The sequence below is a fragment of the Gopherus flavomarginatus genome, chromosome 1 (assembly GCF_025201925.1).
Source record: "Gopherus flavomarginatus isolate rGopFla2 chromosome 1, rGopFla2.mat.asm, whole genome shotgun sequence".
Lineage (NCBI taxonomy): Eukaryota > Metazoa > Chordata > Testudines > Testudinidae > Gopherus > Gopherus flavomarginatus.
In genome coordinates this window covers 205,367,496-205,391,555 of record NC_066617.1, presented here as the reverse complement: position 1 = coordinate 205,391,555, position 24,060 = coordinate 205,367,496, and the positions used below count along the sequence as shown (strand labels likewise).

At 41.1% G+C, this 24,060-nt stretch overlaps 2 protein-coding genes across 9 annotated transcripts in view; one reads left to right on the top strand and one right to left on the bottom strand.

Moving 5' to 3' along the window:
• TTC3 (tetratricopeptide repeat domain 3) overlaps positions 1-24,060 on the bottom strand; it is a 367,670-nt gene that overhangs the window by 169,190 nt on the left and 174,420 nt on the right. The window lies entirely within an intron of this gene.
• VPS26C (VPS26 endosomal protein sorting factor C) overlaps positions 1-24,060 on the top strand; it is a 104,118-nt gene that overhangs the window by 11,995 nt on the left and 68,063 nt on the right. For 5 of the 7 annotated variants that reach the window (XM_050916593.1, XM_050916606.1, XM_050916557.1 and 2 more), the window contains 6 exons: positions 444-587; positions 1,973-2,122; positions 6,584-6,664; positions 10,085-10,159; positions 11,107-11,257; positions 11,595-11,747. In XM_050916593.1, coding sequence (XP_050772550.1) covers positions 444-587; positions 1,973-2,122; positions 6,584-6,664; positions 10,085-10,159; positions 11,107-11,257; positions 11,595-11,747 — 754 coding nt within the window. Of the gene's footprint in view, positions 1-443; positions 588-1,972; positions 2,123-6,583; positions 6,665-10,084; positions 10,160-11,106; positions 11,258-11,594; positions 11,748-15,382; positions 17,033-17,527; positions 21,497-24,060 lie in introns of those variants that run through there. The other 2 variants (XM_050916576.1, XM_050916567.1) reach the window with 2 other exon arrangements.

Here is a 24,060-nt window from a genome sequence, read left to right as displayed (position 1 = left end):
AGATACTGTAACACAATTTGTGAGTAAGGGGAAGAAGAGAGGTTTGAATTCTGGAAGCAGATTGGGTGGGAGTGGAGTTGAAAAGCAAACATGCAAGTTAAGAGACTTCTACCTGCCATCCATTGCACTGCGGGTGTGCTGACCCCTGCAATTTCCCCAGATGCGGGAAACTCGACTGTATAATTTGTGGTAGTGAGGGACTGTGTTCGCGCTCTCCCCTGGAAAAAAAAATAATCTCCTTGATCACTTAACTTGTACTTTGTATCCCTTTCCCCTGCCTCCTCTCTTCAATATGTCTTTTCAGACTATGTTTTGTGAGGCAGGGACTGTCTTCCTTTGCGTTTGGAAATCACCTAACGTTGGGTGTCACTGCAGTCTGAATTCTAGCAAGAGAAGAAACTGATAAAATCAATATGTTTTGCTTGTCACTTTTTCCTTGTTAGGAAGTTCTTTCTGGAGTGGTGGTCATAACGAGTAAGGATGCAGTCCAACACCAGGGTGTCTCCTTAACGATGGAAGGATCAGTAAATCTGCAGCTCAGTGCCAAAAGTGTTGGTGTGTTTGAAGCTTTCTATAACTCTGTTAAGGTAAGAAATATGTAGATTAGTTTCTTGGGTACAAAAAGTTGTGTCTGTTGTCTTAAACCAAATCTCTCCTTAGTAATTCTACTTCTTTATGATTGTGCATTACTTCAATGTATGCAGGTGGTTTAATATTTTCCCAATCACTGCCATTGTCTAGCATTACACTGTGAGCATCAGATGCAGAAAAATGTGTTCAGATGTAACCACAGAGTTAAAGAAATGTTGTCAAAATATTTACTGCTGTAATGTGCCGTGCTATTTGAATGTAGCTGTAATGGTGTAAGAAGCACAGTCCCTGCAAGGAGAAGATGAGTAAAACAGTTCTAGAACTGATTTCTTATAAAGTGAATGTGAAGGCTCCAAGCAAAGCTGCAACGAGAAGCCTGTTTTTAGTTATATAACATCTCTCTTCCATATGTGAGCCCTAAGCAGCTTGATAGTTTATTTTTGAGAGGAGGGCAGAAATACTGACTCTGAGGAGAAAGAAAGCTTCCATCAGTCTATGCTGCTTCATGTGTCAGCAGAGATGAGCCAAAACCCCAAGTTTGAATAATCCCAAACTTAGGGGATATCCATGTTTTCCCCCAACAAAGCATTTTCAAGCAACCAAAATAAGAATTTTAATTCAATTTCGGCTTAGAAGTGTAAGTTCAAATGTAAGTTCCTTGATTTAGACAAATGACCTTCAAACAGTAATTTGGGGGCCATCATCTTATCATTGGCATTGGGTTTTCTAGCAATTTAAAACAAAAATGGTTTGAAAAGAAAAATGAAAAATCACATCGGGGAAAATAAGATATTTATTTCAATGTTCTATTTGATAGTAAACTAATTTCCCTGCTCTGGGAGTGCATATATATTTTTTAAATTATTTTTGTTTTTTAATTGATGAAGGCATATTTCATGAGAATTTGCATGCTTCCCCAGTCAAGTGCCAAACCATAGTTTGCCATTGTTCCAGCAACATTCTGATGCTAAATATATAGCTTGCCTTTGAGAGCCCTTCTTCCTTCCAAGAGTTAACAGCTCAACTGGCATATACACATACAGACTCTTCCACTGCTGTTAAGGTGCGTGATTTCAATAATAGAACAAGAAATGTGCTGCTTTCAAAAGTGTACTAGGTCCTACTCGTTAGCTTCTTAAATGTGCTTAGCCACCGCTCTGACACACATGCAAAAAACTGTACAGACTGTCTTGGTAAGAAACATTAAATAAGATCACTTTTTGCCACAGTGTGAGTTTGTAGAGAATTGTTTGTATGGGACACAGACATGTGAATTTTGAGATATTTGGAAGGCTGATAGGGTTTCATGTGGCTCTGTTATTGGGCTGTTATTACGAAGCAGAATGCTTTATTATAAACTTCTCAATGTTTCTCTTTACAGCCTATTCAAGTTATCAACAGTACCATAGAAATGGTAAAACCAGGAAAACTTCCCAGTGGCAAAACAGAAATTCCTTTTGAGTTTCCATTGCATATGAAGGGCAACAAAGTTCTGTACGAGACATATCATGGTGTGTTTGTCAATATTCAGGTGAGACAGTTTTCTGTGTAGGGAAAAGGTTATGAACTTGCACTGTGCAGGAACTACACTCTGAGAAACTTCTCTAATTGCACTATAGGAGGAACCTATCTGGTGTCAATATTTTTGGTTTTGTCAATTTTTTGTGCAGTTATTGCAATGCTCATGTATAGGTCCCTTTAAATTAAAATTCATGTTTCAGCTGTGGGGGATTTTTTAATTTTACCGAAATGCTAATAGGAAAAGATTATATATTGGTTCAAACATCTTTCATCTTGGTATATGGGTGCACTTTACATGGCTTAAATTGAGTCAAAAGTTTCATGATTCCATTCAGCTCACAGCTGTTGAGACAGAACAAAAATTGTCCCATTAGCTAGTTCTCCAGGATTTAGTACCTCAGAGGCAGTAGAAGACCTATGTGAAAAGAAACACTTTTTAGATTTCTTTCCAAACATGGCGTAACAGCCCTTTTAAGATTTCAAAACTTTATTAGGATATATACAGGCTTAAAAATTATACTTGCACTTTAAAAACAAAATATTTGGGATTGTTTGTTTTTTCCTGATTAGGAGTTTTGGCTTGTGTTACTTATATCCCCTCTTGCAAGGATCATCAGATACAGCCTTGGAAATGTAAGAAAGAACAAGCAAAGTTTGGGGAGGTGGGGGTTGTTTTGTTTTTTTGCTTGAAATAAGTCTTTCTTAAAGAAGGAATCTATACTGTTCTTCACCCTTTCACATCTATATTTTGGGGGTTTTTTGAGTGCTGGGTGAGACACACTGAGGAGCATCTCCTCTGTCCTAGCCCAGAACGCCAGGTCCAGATCAGGGCCTTGACTTAAAGTGACCAAGCGCTCGCCTCATACATTTATTTGTTAGTTTGTTTAAAGGCGGAGACAGGTAAATTCTGAATTTAACTGTTTAAAGACCGATGAGATGCTCATGGCATGGGCTTCTCTGCTCTGGAATGGCTGCCCTACTTGTGAACTGAGGCAGGAAGACCTTGCAGTGCCATGCTCAGCCAGCAGGGAATGCAATGGAGCAGCTACACCTGTGGCAGTTTCTCTTGTACATTTATTATAATTTCTAACTCTTATTATGTGGTAACTTGTAGCTTCCATTTTATGCACCGTCTCTAATGTTATACCTCAAAAGAAAGCATGCTTACAGTTAAGTATCTTTCAGTGAAACTTTGTTAACATGACAAGCTACACAAATGTTGCCAAAATATTTTTTAAAAATACCAAAACCAATTGACCTCTCAGATATCTGTTAGAGAGAAGTACAAATTCACTCAGGACAGGGCTACACACTGTTTTGTAATCTGATATCCTATGCTCATATGTCATCAACATCCATTCCTGATTTGGTGGCAGCTTGCTACATAGGATGATGCAGTCTCTCTCCTTTCTTTCCCAGGGCCGGGCACAGTTTTTCCTAATTTCTTTTTTTGAAGAGCTGTCTCTTAGGAATCTTGGTAACTTGCAGAAATATCTTTCTGTCCCCTTTTATTTCAGACATTACGTCTTATTGAGCAAATCTTACAAGAAGGGGAGGAGGAGAAGGGTGTATGCAGACTTTTACAGGAGGACTTAAAAATCCATCCGTTAATTGTAATCTATAATGGCTTTTATAGTATAAGGAGTGGATGAATTACAGTATCTTGAATATGCAACTACGTGAATTTGGTTCATGAATAAGGGTTGCACCTCTGCTACCTTTAGTGCCAAATAAAACTATGGTCATGCAGTATCACAGCTGAGCTTTACACATACAAGCCACAAAATTGAGAACTGTGGTCCCTTAGAGCCAAACCTCATTGCTTGTGCATATTTCCTATGATTTTATGTAGCAACAGATTGTCTGCCTAAATGTGCATGCAGTGTGGTAGGTAGTTACTGTGGGAAGAACTGCTTTGCATTTTTTGATTTTTGTGTTAATGCAACAGTATGGTAAAAACATTTAATATTAGGTGCGGGATTTCTAACTGAAAAACTTTTTCCTCTGGCTAATGTGATGTAAGGAGATGTTTTGAAAATCTATTCTTGAACATGTATATTTTTTTGCACTAGTGGGAGACTTCCCTCCCCTATCCCCCCCCCCCGAAGTTTTATGTTTATCAAGATAAAGCTCAGAGGAATCCATTAAAATAAATTACCTTTAGAGAGATGCTTTGCACTAGAGTACTAGTGAAGAATAACCAAAATCTTCACACCTCCCCCTCAGCCATTGCTGTGAGTATATAGTACAAAAGAAACTAATAACTATTACTTTTTATAACTGAACTGAGAGACTTGCACAGAATACTGTTGATGAAAGTGTATTTTATCAGCCTCTTAAGTTGTCAAAAGTAACTTCAAAAATATTCAGAGTATAATTATAAAATGCTGCATACACAGAGGGGCTACATACACAGTTATCATGTCCCAGATAAGACAAGTTTAATTCCAACCTATAAAGTACTGATGAGACGATAGCTAGAATACCGCATTCCATAATGGACACCTTGGTGCATTAGAAGATGGTTATGATTGTAACAAAAACTTAAGAGTTAAGTTAATGGGCATGTTGTCTACTGACTTCAGTGCGGGCAAGATCTGGCCTCCTATTTTAAAATTCTTCAGGCATGGCCCATATTTTCTTGATGGGTGGGAGAAGGTGTTGAGCACTGAGCATGCTTTTAGTACTTAAATTATTTTTCACACCAGACTCTTCTGTTAATCCCAGATGTCTGAAAGTGGAACCTTCCCAGTTCTTTTTCTGACTCTTTTTACACACACATTGATAAAGCTGAAAGGTCATTTGACTCAGCAGACTATTATATCTCCTTTTCCAATATGTTATTTCTACTGTTATGATAATGCATATTATCAGGATTTTCCATCATAAGTATAATTGCTGTATCTGTTCATTATGAATCCTGTAGATTCATGCAAATAGCTTCTCATTCAGCTGCAGCAGCTGCTTTAAGGTAGTATTCTGTTTTTTTGTAATTTGTTTTTCTAACTTTCTGGCAGTAGGATACTAAATCTTTCATTAAGCATTTTAAATTCAAGAATCTCTTGTCAGGTTTTTCTGGTAAGTGACTTATGTCATGAGACACCTATTTGTAAAAAAGTCTTGGATGGAAATATGATAAGCGCCAGAATAAAACTCATTCTAGTCTGTCGTGTGCACGCACCTGCATATTTTCGATATTTTCCTCTTTTGCAGAGCAAACTTAGTGTGATCTTGTACATCAGACTTTTCAGCATAGCCAAGCAGTGATCATCCTTCCATCTTCTGCTTGAAATACCCTATCTGAAGAGCCATCACTCCATTTTCAATGCTAATCTTTCCAAAGGTTCATTTATATTGAGAAAGCAGCCACAAAAGGAGTCCTTTCTTCCAACGATATAGAGACCTCTTTTCTCTCTGTACTTTGCAGAGCTGAGGATCTTCGTCTCTTAAATTATTTAATTGTCCTGTTACTGCTAGTGCTAAAGGAAAATACTTGATATTTTAAAAACCAATTAATGTATTTACAGATAGGTTATCCATAATGCCAATCAGTTTTAAAAGAGGAGGAAAATTCCTTTTTTTACAGATTATCTAAATCAGTTCTCTCATACTGAACTTCAGGCTCTCGTTTCCCTACATTTACTCCAGGCTTCTTCACAGTAGGTCCCTCTATGCTTCAAAAATAAAACGCATATGTAATTGTTAGCCGTGGCAGTCAATGGCAGATGTTGATATTACTTAAACTATGTGCCTCTGCATATGGCTAGTTTGTTTCTAAATTTTATATCCTGTTGACGGCCCTTATGGTGAAAGGCTCCCTTTTCTAAATGTTGATGTTTCCCTTACCTAGTCTTAGCCTTGGCTTTCTTTCTAATGTAACATCTGTTGTCTGCAAAAAAACATGCCAAAACAAGTTGAGTTGCTTTCTGTAATCCAGATATTTTGTTTATAATTAGTACTGATTCTAGTGAGGTATGATTTGATTGGTATATGTGTTACCTTTGGCCATTCTCCTATCACCTACCCAGTTACCCATCTCCCCACCCCCTCCAAATTAAGACTTAATAAAAAAGTCCAGACCAGGCCTATCATTAGCTTGTCACCAGCCTTTCAGTCTCATTGTTTCCTGCTCTGCTGTACCACGCCAGAAATAAAATGAAATCTGACTTCCAAGAACAGATTGTATAGAACACACTAATATCTGTTAAAATGGATGCGCAGAAGAGATTTGATCCGATGTCTAGGTTTTACATAAGAAGCTATGTGCTGCTTAAGTGTTTCAGTGCTTTTAAATAAAAAAAAATCCAAATGGAAACAGTTTATGAACAAACCAGAAAGTGGTTAACATGTTTTTATTGTCTAAATTGAGAGGTGAAGTAAACATAAATTGTGAATGATTTCTCTCTAAGTCCATGCTGGAGATGAAAGAAAGCTTTGATAAGACTCTTTTATCCCCCAATCTTTCTCACAGTATACCCTTCGGTGTGATATGCGACGTTCTCTACTGGCCAAAGACCTGACTAAGACTTGTGAATTCATTGTCCACTCACCAGTAAGTTGGAATATAGAGATTTTTAACTCTGTCAACTAGCTGATGTTTTCATCTCTGCAGTTTTGTTCTGTTTAGCAATGTTTGGTGCCCAGTCTTATATGGTGATGTTCACAAGATGTAATGCTGTAACTTGTATGTGTCCTCCTATACTAACAAGGCATAAGACCTAAGGTGGAGGGAAGGTTGGTATTTGTGCTTTCTTTTATATTTTGAAGTTAGCACTATTCAGGCTTCAAGCATTTGTATTACTGTGGCACCTAGCAACTGAGACATAAACTAGGACCTCATGCTATAATTTACATAACCTTTCCACCTTAACTTCTTTTAAACGTGCTCTTTTAACCTTAGAAATATGTTTGAGATGATGAGCTTGCTATCTTGAGAAAACCTCCTGTTTTCCCACTTAGTCCTCAGTCCCCTCCTTCTCTCTGCCTGCTTGTTCCCTTCATGTCCTAGATACATACTGGTCTACTCAGTATCTAGATACTATGGTGTTGTGTGCTCCCAAAAGTATCTTTTGGATGACCTGATCTCTCTCTCTCTCTCTCTCTCTCTCTCTCTCTCTCTCTCTCTCTCTCTCTCTCTCTCTCTCTCTCTCTCTCTCTCTCTTCCCCCCCCCCCATCCCCCCTACTCCTTCACTCCTACCTTCCCTCCCCCGGGTGCTAAGCATCCAGAGCTCCCATTGGAGATTGATATCTTTGGGTGCTCAGCATTGGTGAAGGGAAGATATCAAACCTCTTGTATTCAGATGCCTAAATTATTGATTTAGGTCCCTTACTCTGGGTGTGGAAATAAGACTGCATCTAGTTGGAGACAAGTTTACAGCCTCTTAGAATATGTCAAGTATCAGAGGGGTAGCCGTGTTAGTCTGGATCTGTAAAAGCCGCAAAGAATCTTGTGGCACCTTATAGACTAACAGACGTTTTGGAGCATGAGCTTTCGTGGGTGAATACCCACTTGGTCAGATGCATGACGAAGTGGGTATTCACCCACGAAAGCTCATGCTCCAAAACGTCTGTTAGTCTATAAGGTGCAACAAGATTCTTTGCTGCTTTTTTAGAATATGTCTGCACTGCAATTAGACACCTGTGGCTAGTTTGTGTCAGCTGACTTGGGCTCAGGGTAAGGTGCTGTTTAATTGTAGTGTAGACGCTTGGGCTGAAGCCTGAACTCTGAGGGGTCCCAGAGCCAAACGTCTATACCTCAGTTAAACAGCCTCTTAGCCTACATCGCGCAAGCTCATGTCAGTTGACTCTGGGCAGCCATGGGTTTTTTAAATTGCAAAGTAGGCATACCTATAGGGACCACATAAAGCTGGTGTTCTTATCAAGTTGTTCAGATAGTGGTGGGCTCAGAAATGACTTTTGTAACTAATGCCTTGACTCTGCAATTAGTTTTGTGCAAGTGGACTCTTGCACTTGTGTGGAATTTATTGCAGAATCAAGGCCCACATTTTTAGCTGTATGGCATGAACTGCTTTTGCCTTTCATCATGAACATGTTCAGTAAAATGGGTGCAACTGTGATTTATATTGATTATACATGTGCTCTGCACACATCTATAAACAGTATAATCTGCGCAAATGTAACAAGCAAAATACATTTGCTTCGACCCAAAACTTGCTAGAATACACATGATGCTGAGCTCCTGTAAGGAGCTCTATAAGAAGAGTGCTAATATACTTCAAGATGTTTTGTTCCCCTCATCATCAGTAATGAAAATTATTACAGTAGAACTTCAGTAACGTATACAAAAATTGCTCATGTCAGCAAAGATTTAATAGCAAGACACTATAGAGATTTTGTTCCTACATTTTGTAAAATGAAAAATCGTAATATGCTATGTTAACTAGTACACTATGAAGTATTATAAATAAGCCACAGTTGTCAAAATAATGAGCAACTTATATATTACGCCATATGCTTGCTTTATTTCTTGTTCAGAGTATAGCACTCATTAGTTCACAGAATTCAATAATTCACCATGAATCTCCTAGTCAGTGTGAACTAATGAGGTTCTACTGTACATATAATTCTCACTGTCAGTACACAATATTATTTCCCTTAACCTTCTTTCCTTTGCCAGAATTTCTCAACTGTATTTTCCCATAACTGAGAATGTGTTTGTGTATGGCTGGCAGTTTCCCAGTTTTTTGCAGTTGTACACAAGAAACTACTATGGACACAAAGTAATGGAGAGTAAAACAACTGCAGAGTTCAAGTTGGGCCTTCTGTTGATAATACAGCACTGCACCAACTCCCAACAGTGCACAGTGGGGACCCTCATCACTGATTGGCGCACAAAAAATCCTTACACTTATTTTAAATGGAAGCTTTGCTGAAACGTGAATGGAGCTGAACAAAGATAAGGCACCTCGTTGGCATGAGGGTGAAGAGAGGCGGTTAACTGAAGATTAAAATGACAGTTACATTGTCCTTTCTGTGCAAAGTGCCAGACTACCATTTCAGCAGCAGTTCAGGGCTTTTTAAGTCACTTTAAACTTACTTTCTATTGTAAAAGCTAAACTAGGAGGTTTTGAAATATTCCAAATACAGATTTAAAAAAAAATAAAAAAGATAACATAGGTCCTCAGCTGGCAAAATCAGTGGAACAACACTGAATTACAGCAGCTGAGTATCTGACCCAGTTAGTTGAGAAGAGCACTGGGCCATAACCTGCATCTGAAAGAGCTCTCACTGGGTGATGGTAGGGAGTTCAAATAGTACAGGGAGGGCACCTCAGATAGAGAGGATTAGAAAAACAATCAATATGCTCAAGATAATAGAGGAAGTGCATATATAACTTCCCTTACTATTTTTTCAAATCTGCTTATTAGGAAGGCTGAGTGTTACTAGAAGGACACATTGCATCAGATCTCACAAAACTCGGGGAGGGGGGAGCCAACACCGATATGTAAAATCAAGAGCCCTACTTTAACAGCATGGCAAGGTGTGCGTTAGTAGGCTGTTGGTTTAGAGCACTTAATCTTGTGACTCGCCACACAACATGCCCTGTGCAGGCACCAGTAGCCTAGTAATGCACATCCTGTCATGCATTATTGCAGTAATGGCAAGGATAGTTCTGAATATCCAGGAATTAGAATGTCAAAATGTGGTTACTTTGTAACACTTGGTTACTTGTCTTTGGTCCATGTCATGATCATGTCCTGTTTTCTTGCAACGTTTAATGGACTTTACATGAAATGGGTCAATTTCTTATTAAAAAAATTACACCTAGTTCTCTAAAGACTATATTTCAAAGTTAGACATTGTAAAATGATTAGGTCAGCTTCTAAGCCAGTCTTGCAAGTAATGGGATATGGAAGGGAATTCTTTTCATGATTTGATGTGTGTACATTATCATGTAAACTCTATATACTGAGTATCCAATATCAATACTGCCTTTTCATTACATTATAGCCTCAGAAAGGGAAGTTGATGCCAAGCCCAGTGGACTTCACAATTACACCTGAAACCTTACAGAATGTTAAGGAGGTAAACCTTTTGTTTTCAAAAAATGCCTTAAGTGGTGTTGGGTGACTCTCTTGACTCTAGTGTGAACTGGTATGAGGAGTGAGATAAGTGACTACTATTAGATTCTGCTCCACCGCTAGTCCATAGTTCTTCCTTTCCTCTTGTCAGTTTTGATTCCTGACATGCTAAGCAACAGTTTAATGGACAGCAGTGCCACTTGTTCTTTTGTGTTGATGCTGTGTTGTTAACAAAGTTTTCTTCAGTAATGGTTACAAGTTACTTTTTTATATTTCCCTTACTGGGAACCAACCAAGTCATTGGAATATGGCAGTCAAGAGCTCCCATTGACTTCAGATGAAGCTGTGAGTGCTCAGCACTTCTGTAAATCAGACCCCAGCATCTCAAGCTGGGAACCAGAAAATGAGGAACATACAATTTTAATCACTTTTGGCTCAAATGACTTGCCCAGTATCACGTAGCTATATGGTGATAGAGGCGGGGATAGTAATCAGTTGTCACGGCAGCATTCAACTGCCTTTACACTGAGACCCTCCTTTCTTTCCCTGCAATCCCCTGCCTCATTCACTAAAAACTTTCCAACTGCCACAAAAAATAAAGCAGGGGTCCTACAGGCAACAGCCTCCTTCACTCAAGATCCTGATACATCCACAGTCCATCCTGTGCAGGGACCTAGTGGGGGGGAAAAGTTACCATGTAATTAGAGACTATATCACAATGCATGCGCTCAGGGATGCTCCATTAACATTGCACAGGGAAGCTTGATCCTGGCATTTTCTAACTTTTGAGGGGCCTGACTTTGCAACCTTAATGTTCTTTTAATGAAGGGTTTTTATGTACTTCAGTAATGCTTATGCTGCTTCTTTCCACGAAGGGTGGTTTTGCCTACTTAGCATTCTCTGTGCTCTTTATGATTAGCGATGTGACTTTTTTTCCCACCCTACATTTAGAGAGCCTCGCTCCCAAAATTTTTCATCAAAGGTCATCTCAACTCAACTAACTGCATCATTACACAACCGCTAACTGGGGAGTTGGTGGTAGAGAATGCAGAAGCTGCAGTCAAAAGTATTGAGCTACAGTTAGTACGTGTGGAAACTTGTGGTAGGTTGTTTCGTGTACATTTTAAAATCTGAATATGCCACACTGGTTATCTGAATATTTATATTCTAAATGGACATAGCATACTTGTCTAAAGCAGTAGAAATCATTGGCAAAAGTTACTTTTTGTATATAGAAAGTATCAATTTATAGGGTGTTCAGATGTAATTTTTAAACAGTCATAAAGCTCTGATGGGCAAAAGGGATGTGTGTTTTTTTTTTTTGTTTTGTTTTGTTTTGTTTTTTGCTAATGCCTTCAGCCTTTGAATTATGTTTGGTAACTTTCTAGTAGAATTAGTGCTACTTTTTCTTCCTTCACCTTAATACTTGTTTTCTCCAGGTTGTGCTGAAGGTTATGCTAGAGATGCTACAGAGATTCAGAATATTCAGATTGCTGATGGGGATGTCTGTAGAAGCTTGTCTATTCCAATATACATGGTATTCCCCAGGCTGTTTACCTGCCCTACACTGGAAACTACAAATTTCAAAGTTGGTAAGGACCCAGATATTTTTGAAATATTGGTACCTTCAGAATCCATGTTAAACAAGCTGCTAGTTTCAGTTCGGTTTCTAGTGGGCAAGGGGCCACAATACAAACTACCACCACTGGCACTAATGAGCAGCTTTGCAAGGGAGGCCAAGGATACCTTCTTACCAACAGAGGTGGTTCCATACCAGGGTTGAAGTATATTACCAGAGCAATGTGGGGAAATCAGCACTACCGTTCTTTGAACAGCATCTGTTGTGGATAAAGAGGACTTGGGCTCCAGGTCTGTCAGTCCACTAGTTTTAGGGAATACTAAATATACCAAGCAATTTGTCTCTTTAAAAACCTCTATACCATTCCTTTAGCTATAACCGTCTCCATTCAAACTAAGTTCTCTGTCTAGCATATTCTGTCTTCTTACTCTTAGGGGACGTCTACACTACAGGATTATTCTGATTTTACATAAACTGGTTTTATAAAACAGATGGTATAAAGTCGAGTGCACGCGGCGACACTAAGCACATTAATTCGGCGGTGTGCGTCCATGGTCCGAAGCTAGCGTCGATTTCCAGAGCGTTGTACTGTGGGTAGCTATTCCGTAGCTATCCCATAGTTCCCGCAGTCTCTCTCGCCCCTTAGAATTCTGGGTTGAGAGCCCAGTGGCTGATGGGGCAAAAATCATTGTCGCGGGAGCTTCTGGGTAAATGTCGTCAGTCATTCCTTCCTCTGGGAAAGCAATGGCAGACCATCATTTCGCGCCCTTTTTCCCTGGATTGCCCTGGCAGACGCCATAGCTCGGCAACCATGGAGCCCGTTCAGCTTTTTTTTTTTTTTTTTTTAAACAGTCACCGTATGTGTACTGGATGCTGCGGACAGAGGCGATACTCCAGTGCTACACAGCAGCATTCATTTGCTTTTGCATGATAGCAGAGACGGTTACCAGTTGTTCTGTACCATCTGCTGCCGGTGTAAATTGGCAATGAGATGACGGTTATCTGTCCTTCTGTACTGTCTGATGCTATCATGGGTGCCCCTGGCTGAGATGGCCGGGGGCGCAAAAGCAAAACTGGGAGTGACTCCCCGAGTCAATCCCTCCTTTATGGTTTCTAAAAATAGTCAGTCCTGCCTAGAATATGGGGCAAGTGTACTAGAGAACCAGTGTATCAGAGAGCACAGCTGCTCCGTGTCAGATCCTGCAGAAATGATAAGCTACATGCCATTCACCGGGGGTGCCCCAGCAACAACTCCACCCGTTGCTTCCCTCCTCCCCCAAACTTCCTGGGCTACCGTGGCAGTGTCCCCCCCATTTGTGTCATGAAGTTATAAAGAATGCTGGAATAAGAAACAATGACTTGTTAGTGAGATAAAATGAGGGGGAGGCAGCCTCCTGGTGCTATGACAGTCCAGGCAGGACATTAAATGGTGCAGAGGAGAGGAGCCCAGCATCCCACTGCTATGATAGTCCAGGCAGTACAGAATCTTTTCTTTACACAGGAAAGGGAGGGGGCTGATGGAGCTCAGCCCCCAGTTACTATGATGAGGACGGTTACCAGCCATTCTGTCCCATCTACTGGGAATGACTAGGAATCATTCCTATTTTTGCCCAGGTGCCCCCGGCTGACCTCACCTGAGGAAAGCTAGGAGCACTCACGGGCTGATGGTGACAACAGATATCAGTCATGTTGCACTGTCTGCCACCAGGAAGGGGAGAGGAGCGGATACTGCTCTTCACTGCTGCAGCATCGCGTCTACCAGCAGCATTCAGTAGACATAGGGTGACATTGAAAGAAGTCAAGAAACGATTTCTTTCCCTTTTCTTTCACGTGGGGGGAGGGGGTGAGTAAATTGACACGCTATTCCCTGAACCACGCCGGACAATGTGTTTGAACCTACAGGCATTGGGAGCTCAGCCAAGAATGCAAATACTTTTCGGAGACTGCTGGGGACTGTGAGATAGCTGGAGTCCTCAGTACCCCCTCCCTCCCTCCATGAGCGTGCATTTGAGTCTCTGGCTTCCCGTTACGCTTGTCACGCAGCACTGTGTTGCCTGTAGATTTTTTTTTTTTTTTTCCAAACGCTTTGGCATTTCGTCCTCTGTAACGGAGCTTTGATAGAACAGATTTGTTTCCCCATACAGCGATCAGATTCATTATCTCCCGTATGGTCCATGCTGGAGCTCTTTTTGGATTTGGGACTGCATCGCCACCCATGCTGATCAGAGCTACACACTGGGCAAACAGTAAATGTAATTCAAAAGTTCGCCGGGCTTTTCCTGTTTACCTGGCCACTGCATCCAAGTTGAGATTGCTGTCCAGAGCGGTCACAGTGGTGCACTGTGGGATACCGCCCGGAGGCCAATACCGTCGATTTGCGGCCACACTAACCCTAATCCGATATGGTAATACCGATTTTAGTGCTACTCCTCCCGTTGGGGAGGAGTACAGAAACCAATTTAAAGAGCCCTTTATATCGATATAAAAGGCCTCGTAGTGTGGACGGGTACAGCGTTAAATCGGTTTAACTCTACTAAAATCGGTTTAAATGCGTAGTGTAGACCAAGCCTTAGTGATTTCGTAAGCAGTCTAAACGAGAACTAAACTAGTTCTGACCAGGAAAATTCTCAGGGAGAAGCAGTTTTAATGTCAAAGATCTGTTTCCAGTAGGGAGTAAATATGCTGAACACCCACAGCTCTCAAAAGCAGCAGGAAATTTGGAGGGTAAAATGCTGAGAAGTGTTGCTTTCCTTCCATTATCCCTTTCTGCCATCACTGACACAACCGCCATTCTCCCAGTCACTCAGGCCTGGAAGTTGGGGGTTGTCTGTGACTCCATCTATTGACTCACAGCTAGGCCATATCCAAATCTGTCGACTTCTTCCATAGTGTTGCCGAGATTTTTCTTCATCAGTGCACACCACAAAAACTCTTGTCTAGGCCCTTTTCTCCCTTCCTGAATATTACAATTGCCTCCCTCCTTCCTGACAACCTCATCAAACTTTCCACTTAAGTACATTCAAAATGTTTCTGCTAAAATCATCTTCATAATCATAGTTCTAAGTAAGTTTCATTCTTTTGAATCTATCCCCTACATTGCTGCTGCTTTTCCACTACATAAAGCTTTTTGTGCTTGTGTTTAGGACCCTCCACAACTTAGCTCCTTCCTACTTTTGTATTTTAGTATCATCCCCAATTACATCTCCTCTGCTTCACCAACTTTGATCATCCATTTTTGTGCTTCTCTTATATGTGCTCTTTTATATGTGCAATGCCCTCCTATGGATTTGTTTGGAGAACCACTACCCTAAACTCCTTCAAATTACTCCTCAAGATCTACATCTTACTATGATGCTAACAGTAAATTACTAGCTAATAATGGCTAGACAGGTGGCTACCACTAATGCAGTTAGTCAAATATTTTATGGAGCTACGTATATGTTGACACATAGGCTGGAGAAATTGGTCATTTTTTTAGTGCCCTGTTTTCTACAGTGTTGAATCATCTAGCAACAGATAATCCTAGAACACTAAAAACAGCTTGAAAGGTTTATCTAAGATGAAAGCAGCTGAGAGCAGGAGCCACAGAATTATCATTGTTTCTACTGTACGATTTGAGTTAATAACAAAGCTCCCTTTTTCCCCTAGAGTTCGAAGTTAACATTGTTGTCCTCCTGCATGATGATCATCTCATCACAGAAAATTTCCCACTGAAGCTCTGCAGGGTGTGAATATCCACAGGAGAATTGCTAATGGAGGAACAAGGAAATTCTTCAGCTACCAAATGGAAATTCAGTTCATATCTTCAAGCTTATTTTAATTGAAGGACTAAAACATTTGCTCATCTCACTATTGACTTCTTTGTTGGAAGGGAGCGCACTTCTCTGTAACTCTTACCAAACACTGTCCATCTTCTGATATTATTAATGAATGTGCTTTTCCGCTGAGATTCCTGCCAGGTATCTCTTTGAATTCAACAGCCATGCTTCCCTTTCTCTCTCTCTCTCCTTTTTTTTTTCCCTCTTCTCTTAAGAACCCTTAAGGGATGTTTTTTGCACATTCCTGTCATGCACAACACACAGTATGTTTCTATGAGTAATTCATAATTTAACACTTGTGCCAACTCTTTAAATGTTTCCTTTATAAGGATCCTTGTATCTAAACAGCTAACAGGCCCTGCTATGTATTGGTGCTTGAAGGAGAGACTATGAGATTAGATGTTTCCTAAGCCGCCGCCTCATATGGATGCTGAGAGACCTAATGTTCAGGAGATGTTTTGAGGCATTTGAATGGTGCTACAGAATTGCAACACAGTGTTACTGGAGCAGCATCACACAAAGAATATGAAATGAAAGGAAACGAAGTATGTTTCAGTTAGACTGGGAAGCGAATCCATTAATCAGGGGAACAACCTCAGAGCTAAAGCTTTTTATTGTAACAAAGTTGATACAACTATCACATTCTAGTTAGCTTGGTCAGTTACTTGCATAAGTTCTACTGCTTTGAGAGGACTGAACTGTCAAAAGAGGTTCTAGCTTGCAGTTGTACCAGACCTCCTGCTCTTGATTAGCCACTCCACGTTAATTTCTTTCCACCTACAATTGAGTTCTTTACCTACAATCTAGTTGTGGTGTGAAAATGTGGGTCCTTACTTTGCTCTTGTGGCAACAGGCATCAGATGAAAGCTGCTGTCAGTATGCTTGGCTGCTACATTGTAGACTAGCTCTTTCCTGTGCCTGACTTTATTGCAAGGTAGAATGCTTTACTAAAGACTGCATAAACGTATGTATGTTTTGACCACCCCAGTTAACATTTTGCCTGCAATATGGTATTATATGGGTAATTATCTGAGCCAGTTACTAGCTGCTTCACCTTTCATTGGATGGTTTAGTTGACATTTGCAGAATATGTCAAGATGTAACTATGTTAGGGGGCATAGGAAAGGGGAAATGCTCCAGGCAGAAATGAATTATTTTTTACTATTTGCTGATAAAAGCCTTTTTTTTTTTTTTTTTTTCCTTCAGTTAGAACATCTTTATTGGGTAGACATGCTTAAACTGCTACAGCAGGAACTAAACCAGGAGACTGTCTTGTTTTGGGGAGGTGGTGTAGGGTAGAAGAACTGTGTTTTTGATAACGTAAGAAAAATGTATATATAAAGGCAAAGTGTGCTTTTTCTGAATTTTTTTTGCAAATAAAACCATCTGGGGAGGGGGAAGGAGGAAGAGGCACTGCAAAACAAAATGAGCAGGTGCCTAAAACATTAACTCAATCTTGAAGTAAAGACACTTGACAAAACATCTGATTCTGGCTTTACCCTTCCCTTCATCCAACAGAAAAATACAAAATTTTCCAGCTGGCTGTTCAGGCGTCTGGTCTGGCTAATGGCAGAATCCTTGTTCAGCAGTTTCTGTATTTTAAGGAATTAAAAACTTGAAGTTCTAAAAAACTAGTTTAACAATTTGCAGTATCAGCACAACGTGTTGGCATTAAATAATAACAAAATCCTCTCCTCAGCCACTACAAAAACAGTGCTTGTTTGCAAGTGATCTGGAAATATTATCACAGGATAATTTGGTGGGGAAATGAAGTCTGTGACTTTCAAACAGGCGGGATGTTACTAGACTGCCAGCTATTGGCCAGTACCAAAATGGCCATGTGAATTTACAGATTTTTAGCGATCTTTTGTAAGCATGTAATGAACATCTAATGGAAACAATGTATAAATAACACTGCTGTGAATCCTGCATTTAGTTTATAGAATACTGGCATTGTATCCTTGCATTGTCATAGCAGGAACAGTTGACCGACACCCTCCAGCACAGGCCTATGCCAACCTAGATCATCCCACTGAAGTGCTTGTTCAGATGTGACACCTACTGGAGTGTGTGAGACAAACTATGAAGATTATTCTGGATCTGCTGGAGAGGAGAGCATGTTAAAGCTCGCAGCTAATCATGCTACATGGATGATACCCTTTCAGCTAGTAATATCAATGTAATGGAAGGAACACTATTTTCCTTAGGGCAGAGAGAGCACATGAGTCCTCCCTTTCCATTTACTAAGCCATTTGGCTGAAAAGATGCAGGGTGGGGGAAAAGATTGCCCTCCAAAAGCTAAGCTATGATTAGCAGGAAGTCACGTATATTACCTTCCTTGTTCTTCACTGTCATCTGTTTCTTTATTGTTCAGGTATGAAAGACTCTAGCTTGGATCTTTGAACACAGTGGTCCAGTTACTTTGTACTGTTTACAGCATAAACAATAGATTTTTGCCCCCATGTTGAGAGTGGGGAGATGGTAACTAGTGGGCCCCAGAACCTTAAATTACCAGTTTTTTTTTTAAGACATTGTTTTTCTGCTCTTCAGAATTTGGGATTGGTGGAAGCCCAGAGACTCTCATCTGTACTCTATTTACATTTTTCATAGTCTCTCTTCATCACTACAGAGAGGTTTGGGGCTTTTTGACAGACTAATCTTTACCATGAATTGAAGTTGATGACTCTGCTCCTCTATACTCAAATGTTAGCAGAGCTGGTCAAATTCCAAGGCACAACTTAAAATGTGACTTGCTATAGAGTGACAGTTTCTTTACTTCTAGCAGCATTAAAACTGGAAAGTAAGAAGCATCCAGAAAGGGCTGTGACTTCTTGACTTTTTCCTCAGCCCTCAATCTTCTATTAATTCAAAGCCCTTCAGCAGTATCCCATAGGTCAAATTTGAAAGTCCCCAAAACTGTTTGATCTCACTGAAACAACTATGATCTAGCGCCTAAGCCACAACCATTAATACTGAAAAGCTTTTAACAAATCTCTTTATTTCACACCATTAGGGGAATATCATTAAATCACAATCTAACTAGTTTTATTATCCTTTTCTAAATTTTGTTGATCATAACCAGTTTTCTAGACTATAGCCCTTCATATTAGTTCATGACCGTAAGCCTGCATCCGTGAAGTTTTGTCCTGCTCATTTCAGGAGAGGTAGCTATTGCTTGCAGTGAACTAATTTTTTTGTTCATCTAACCTATCTGAATTCTGAAGCAGTTTGGACTTTTAAAGTGAGCTACTGATGGTAATCATTCAAACTTCCCCTTTTAAGCTGGAAATTATGTGAAGTAGCATTTTCCCTTTCAAGTCTGTGGACTGGTCTACATCTGCATAGCTACATCGCTTGAGGGTGTGAAAAAAACCACACCCCAGAGTGATGTGTTTAAGCTGATTTAACTGCAGGTGTAGACAGCATTAGGTCGATGGAAGAGTTCTCCCATCAGCCTACCTACTGCCTCTCTCTGGGAGGTGGATTTCCTAACCGACAGAATGCTTCCTGTCAGCATGGGGAGCATCTTCAGTGAAGTGCTATAGTAGTGCAGCTGCACTGCTGCAGTGTTTTTCAAGTTTGGGCAAACCCTCAGGAAGGGGGATTACCTACGCTGCCAGGAAAACCCCTGCCTGTCAGCATAGGCAGTGTCTACACTGAAGAGCTACTGCAGTGCAGGTGCACTGCTGTAGCATTTTAAAGATAGATGAGCCCTGCTAGGTCTGTCACACTTTTCTAAGAGCAAGGAAATCTCTAACTGAACTAGTTAGAAAGCTCATACTTAAAACTAAAGTGGATGAGATCTGTAATCAGCAATCCACCCTTAAAAATACTTCAGACTGTAGCAAGGGAGAGCGGCTGTAGTAAATGTTTAATGCAAATACCCAGCTAGCTCTTTGATGCTTGTTTTGCAGTTTCCAAATAGAAGACCGTCCTATCTAGCTGACTTCTCCAAGTAAGTGAGATTCAGGACCTAGCACTGAGCAGTTTCCAAAGTTTTGGTTTTTTCAGTTCTGGAATGCTAGAATACACTTCTGCACCAAGAGGTGAAGTCTGCAGCTGCAGAATGCATGGAGTCCTTGCTGTAGTGAAATCTTAGATACTGTTGTGACAAGTGCTTTTTAAAAATGTGTATGAATGAGTGCATTTGTCTTAGTCACTGAAGGACCTGCACTACCGGCCATGCCCAAAAGCAAAACCAGTAGCTCACAGATTTATATCAGGTAACACTGTGGAGGAAACATGGCCTATTCTAAAGTTGTATATATTGAAAGTAGGGTAGGTGCTGATTGTGCAGGGGCCCTTAGGGTGAGGAGCTGCCATGTTATTCTACACCCTGTAACCCACAACAATGGAGAGGAGCTGGAAACACAGTCATCACCAATTACTGCTTCAATTACTACTAGTCCCTCCACCCTTTCCAGACACCTCCCCTCCCAGTAATACTAGTGAGCACTCATCTCTATCTCCAACTGCTTTTTTCTCCTTTTTCCTTTCTGATGCTGGATGAGTCTAAGCTGGGATGGGGGCAGCTGGGAGTCTCATTCCCAACCTCTAGGCCAGGGGTGCAGCAGGCAGCTTCTTACACGCAAAGGTGCGGTGCTGGGGAGCAGGGCTGATCGCCCTGACCTTTTAAGGAGGCATTGGGAGAGTGGGGAAATGGAAAAAAGGAGTTTTGCCCGCTCCACATGCTGAGGAAGGAAGGAAGCCTCATAGCACAAGTAGCAGCTTGGATTGACTGTACAGACTGGTGGGCTTTCCTTCTAAACCTGGAGGAGAACCTGAAAGCTCACAGTATTGGCAACCCCCTACATATTTGTATACACAAAAACCTAGCATTGCTTTCCCATCCCCCCATCTGCAGGAGCTTCCTCTTTTCAGGCCTGTCTGGAGGTAGCAGGAGTTCTTCATTCCTAGCAGGGGGCCTGATCTTCACCCCTCAAGCTGGGGTGCAAGAGGAGCCAGAAGAAAGCAACTGCATGGGGCTGAGCGGTGGCTGTGGCAAGTACTGACTGTCTGGGCAAGCAGCTGGTTGATTGGCCCTGGGGTTGGGGGCAAGATTAGAGCAGCACAGCCAGTGAGTTGGGTGTTGTCACACTAGGGATTTATACCATATCAACCTATAGATTTGGCAGGGCTGAGACTGACAAAACTGGATTACTTAACAGTGGACTTTTAAGGTAAAGAGTTATAATATCTGATATTGCTTTGGGGTGGGCTCTGCAGCTAAGGCAGTTGCTCGGTGAGGGTGTGGCCACTTTTTCAGGTTTCACTGGGTTTTGTAGCGTTCAAGCATGCTTTCCAAAATGGCTCTTGAAACCCACCCCCCTTTTAGCTACCACTGTACTTCACCATCCTCCTGGCTGTGGTGCTCTGAGGAGGACCATTGAAGCAGGGGAGTGGGGGGAGTTTGACAGGAAGAGCAGCACTAACTCCAGAGCAAGGTGTAAAGAGATCTCAACACTGAATATGGACAGTCATAAGGAGCGGAATTTTTTTAATTGAAGTCTGCCCTGCGTTTGACAGTGTGAAAACACAACAAATACTACTCCTGGGGGAGCTCAGGTACCTACCATGCAGAATTTTTCTCTCAGAAAATACATTCTGCCAGAAGATGCAGCAGTTACTCCTTTCGCCCAGCGGGGGCTGCTGTGGCACCAGAACAGAGAGCAGCTGCAGGTAGAGAAGAGAAAAGATGCTAACTTCCTCACAGTGCTCTGCCTATGGGGCCAGCCAGGTCAGTGCATTGAGTTATATGGGGATGGGTCACAGACTGGAGTAGTTGGGGGGACAGAGTGGGTAGAAGCTGAATGGAGGTGGGGGGTGCAGGAACACAGGGATAGTGGGGTGGCTGAGTAGGGGCACAGGAACTGGACAGGGGTGTAAGACCACATAGGGGGAGGGGGTTGGCTGAATGGTGGTGTGGGGCAACGAGGAGGGGGTGGCTGAGGCCACATAGGGACAGGGGGAGAAGGTGGTTGAGTGGAGGTGCAAAGATGGGGGGAGGGGAGATGCAAGGTTGCATAGGGATGCGGGGAGGATGGGTGGCTGAGTAGGGGTGCAGGGACACATTGGGCCAGGGGGCAGATGTACCTGACTGAATGAGAGAGGCTAAGGGTGAGCCAGGCTTTGCAGAGTGGAGGCTCCTTAACAATCCCTTCCTACACCAAAAAAGCCTAATACCATACTTCTCCCACCCACAGCCAGCAGCCCTCCATGTTCAGACCCAGGCTCCTTCCCAGCAATTACTTCCCTCTCCCTCAGCTCCTCCATTATCCCTTACTCCTCCAAGACTTTGCACTGTTTCTGAGGGGTGCGGGAAATGTGTTTCTGTATTGCAGTTTAAATGAATTACTACTCAGTTCTGTATTAATATGCCTAGTAAGGAATTATTTGTCAGAAAACATTTCCTGAATCTTTCTTCATTGTCCGTGTTACAGACATACTTGTTGAGAGGTATTTTGAAATAAATTACCAAAGTAATTGAAACTGGCGTGCTTATATTGTGTTATTTTGATAAATAAAATATGTAATATTGCAAAATTTTAAAACACTGTGCACAGAATTTTTAATGTTTTGGTGCAGAATTCCTCCAGGAGTAAAATAAGGTACAGTAATCACAGAGCAGCATAATTTCTCTCTCTAAATTAAAGCATGTTATTCCAAGGTAAAACTGTAGTGGGAATCTAGAATTGATCTAAAGTTATCCTAACAAAACTGTGGAAGCTACATCACCTTAATGACACTGAGTGATATAAATTCTTATAGAATGCTCCTTGCAAAAGTAGCAGCCATCAGACAGACATGTTTTGTTCCACTATGTCAATGCATGTATAATTTGGATTTCAAAGATGATGTTGTCCTTAATCATAAAGTTGCTAACTCTTTAGCTAACAAAGAGAATCAGGTAAAGAACCAAAGTAAATGCAATTAATTGGTTTTGATTTATATCTGATATGAACAAAGCTTGCTTAAAATTGACATACAAAAACCTTTGAATGGGAAATTTGGAAGTAGTCTTGTGGTGTTGCTTTCAAGTTACAGAAATTAGCCACATCACCTTCATTAAGGCTTTTCATGTTGTTAATGAGCAAGTGGTGTAAAAATCACAGGTTAAACCTGCTCCTTCACCTTTCTCCCTGGAGGGAGGGTTTGCTGGGGCTTATCTCCTAAACTGAAGCTCTCATTGTGCTCTGTATCAGGTACACTGCCCTTCCCCTCCCCCACATTGCAGCATCTCTGGGCAAGTTTCAAGGAGCACTGTAATGGGAGTTGTACTTTTCTGGCTTTCAGCCCACTGCCCCTCATTCTGCCAGGGAAAGGAGTTCAGAGCCTGAAGGAAGGAGTCTCTCTAGATGCACAGACTCTCACATTCAGAGGGTAGCTCCACAGTAGCACAAAAAGCTTGTCAGGAAGATGACTCCCCATGCCTTATGCAGCTGCACCATTTTGGGATTACAGGGAGGTAAGTGAGAAATCCTTTCCTGTATTCAGAATTGGTCCAGATCTACTGAGTTAAGCCCTGAGTGACTCTAGTTCTTTCCTAAAGTGCTCAGAGGGCTGCTAGCCAGCCTTGGGGGGACAGTCAGACATCATAAAATATAAAAGTATAAAAAGTATAAATGCAAAAGATTAAAAATCATGAGTTAAATACACCATAGGCATAGTTTGTACTCCTCTTAGTCACCTTCCATTGCTCCTACCTCATCCCTGATTTCAGAGGAGTAAAACTAGACTGAATTTCCAAGGCTTGAGCTGCTTTATAGCATAAGCTTTGTGAGGGTTAAGTATCATCATCATCATCCTTAAGTATTCCCGTTGTCCCAGGCTGGTGTGTACAATGGTGGATCCACATACATACAGGCATTCATTATACAGCAAGATTTTTCATAATACAATTTCACGATAATCAGAATTCACACATTGTACAGACAACTCCAATTTTTCTTTAAAGGGAGACATATCTAATTGTTTTTAGGTTTAATGTAACTTCAAGTCATTGTCAATGCTTATCTGTTAATGGAATGTTTCTACAGCTTTGGAAGAGCTCCTGTGGGAGCCTCAGTTGAAAGGCAGTGGCTAATTTCTGTAACTTGAAAGCAACACCACAAGACTACTTCCAAATTCCACAGGTCAGATGCATTACCCGTTTTTATGAATGAGTACAAAAGCTGCTAGCAGAAAGAAAATTATCAGATAAGAAATTTCTCTTTCATTGTCAAATTTGACAATGGGTAGAAAAATAGTGGCCAAGGTTGAAATGGAACCTGAAAAGGATACGGCACCAGGAAGCCAATGGGGAAATACCGGGCATCCTAATGCAAACTGGAGACTGTCCTTCTACAGTTATCTGTTGAGAACGTTATCAGGAAGGAATAGGAAAATATCAACCAGGGCAAAAGCCTCAGCCAACAGGCCACAAAGTTTTAAAAAATTTAGGAAAGAACAGTTGTTACTTTACAGTAACTGTAGTTGTTAAATATGTGCTATCCACATAGATTTCATTCC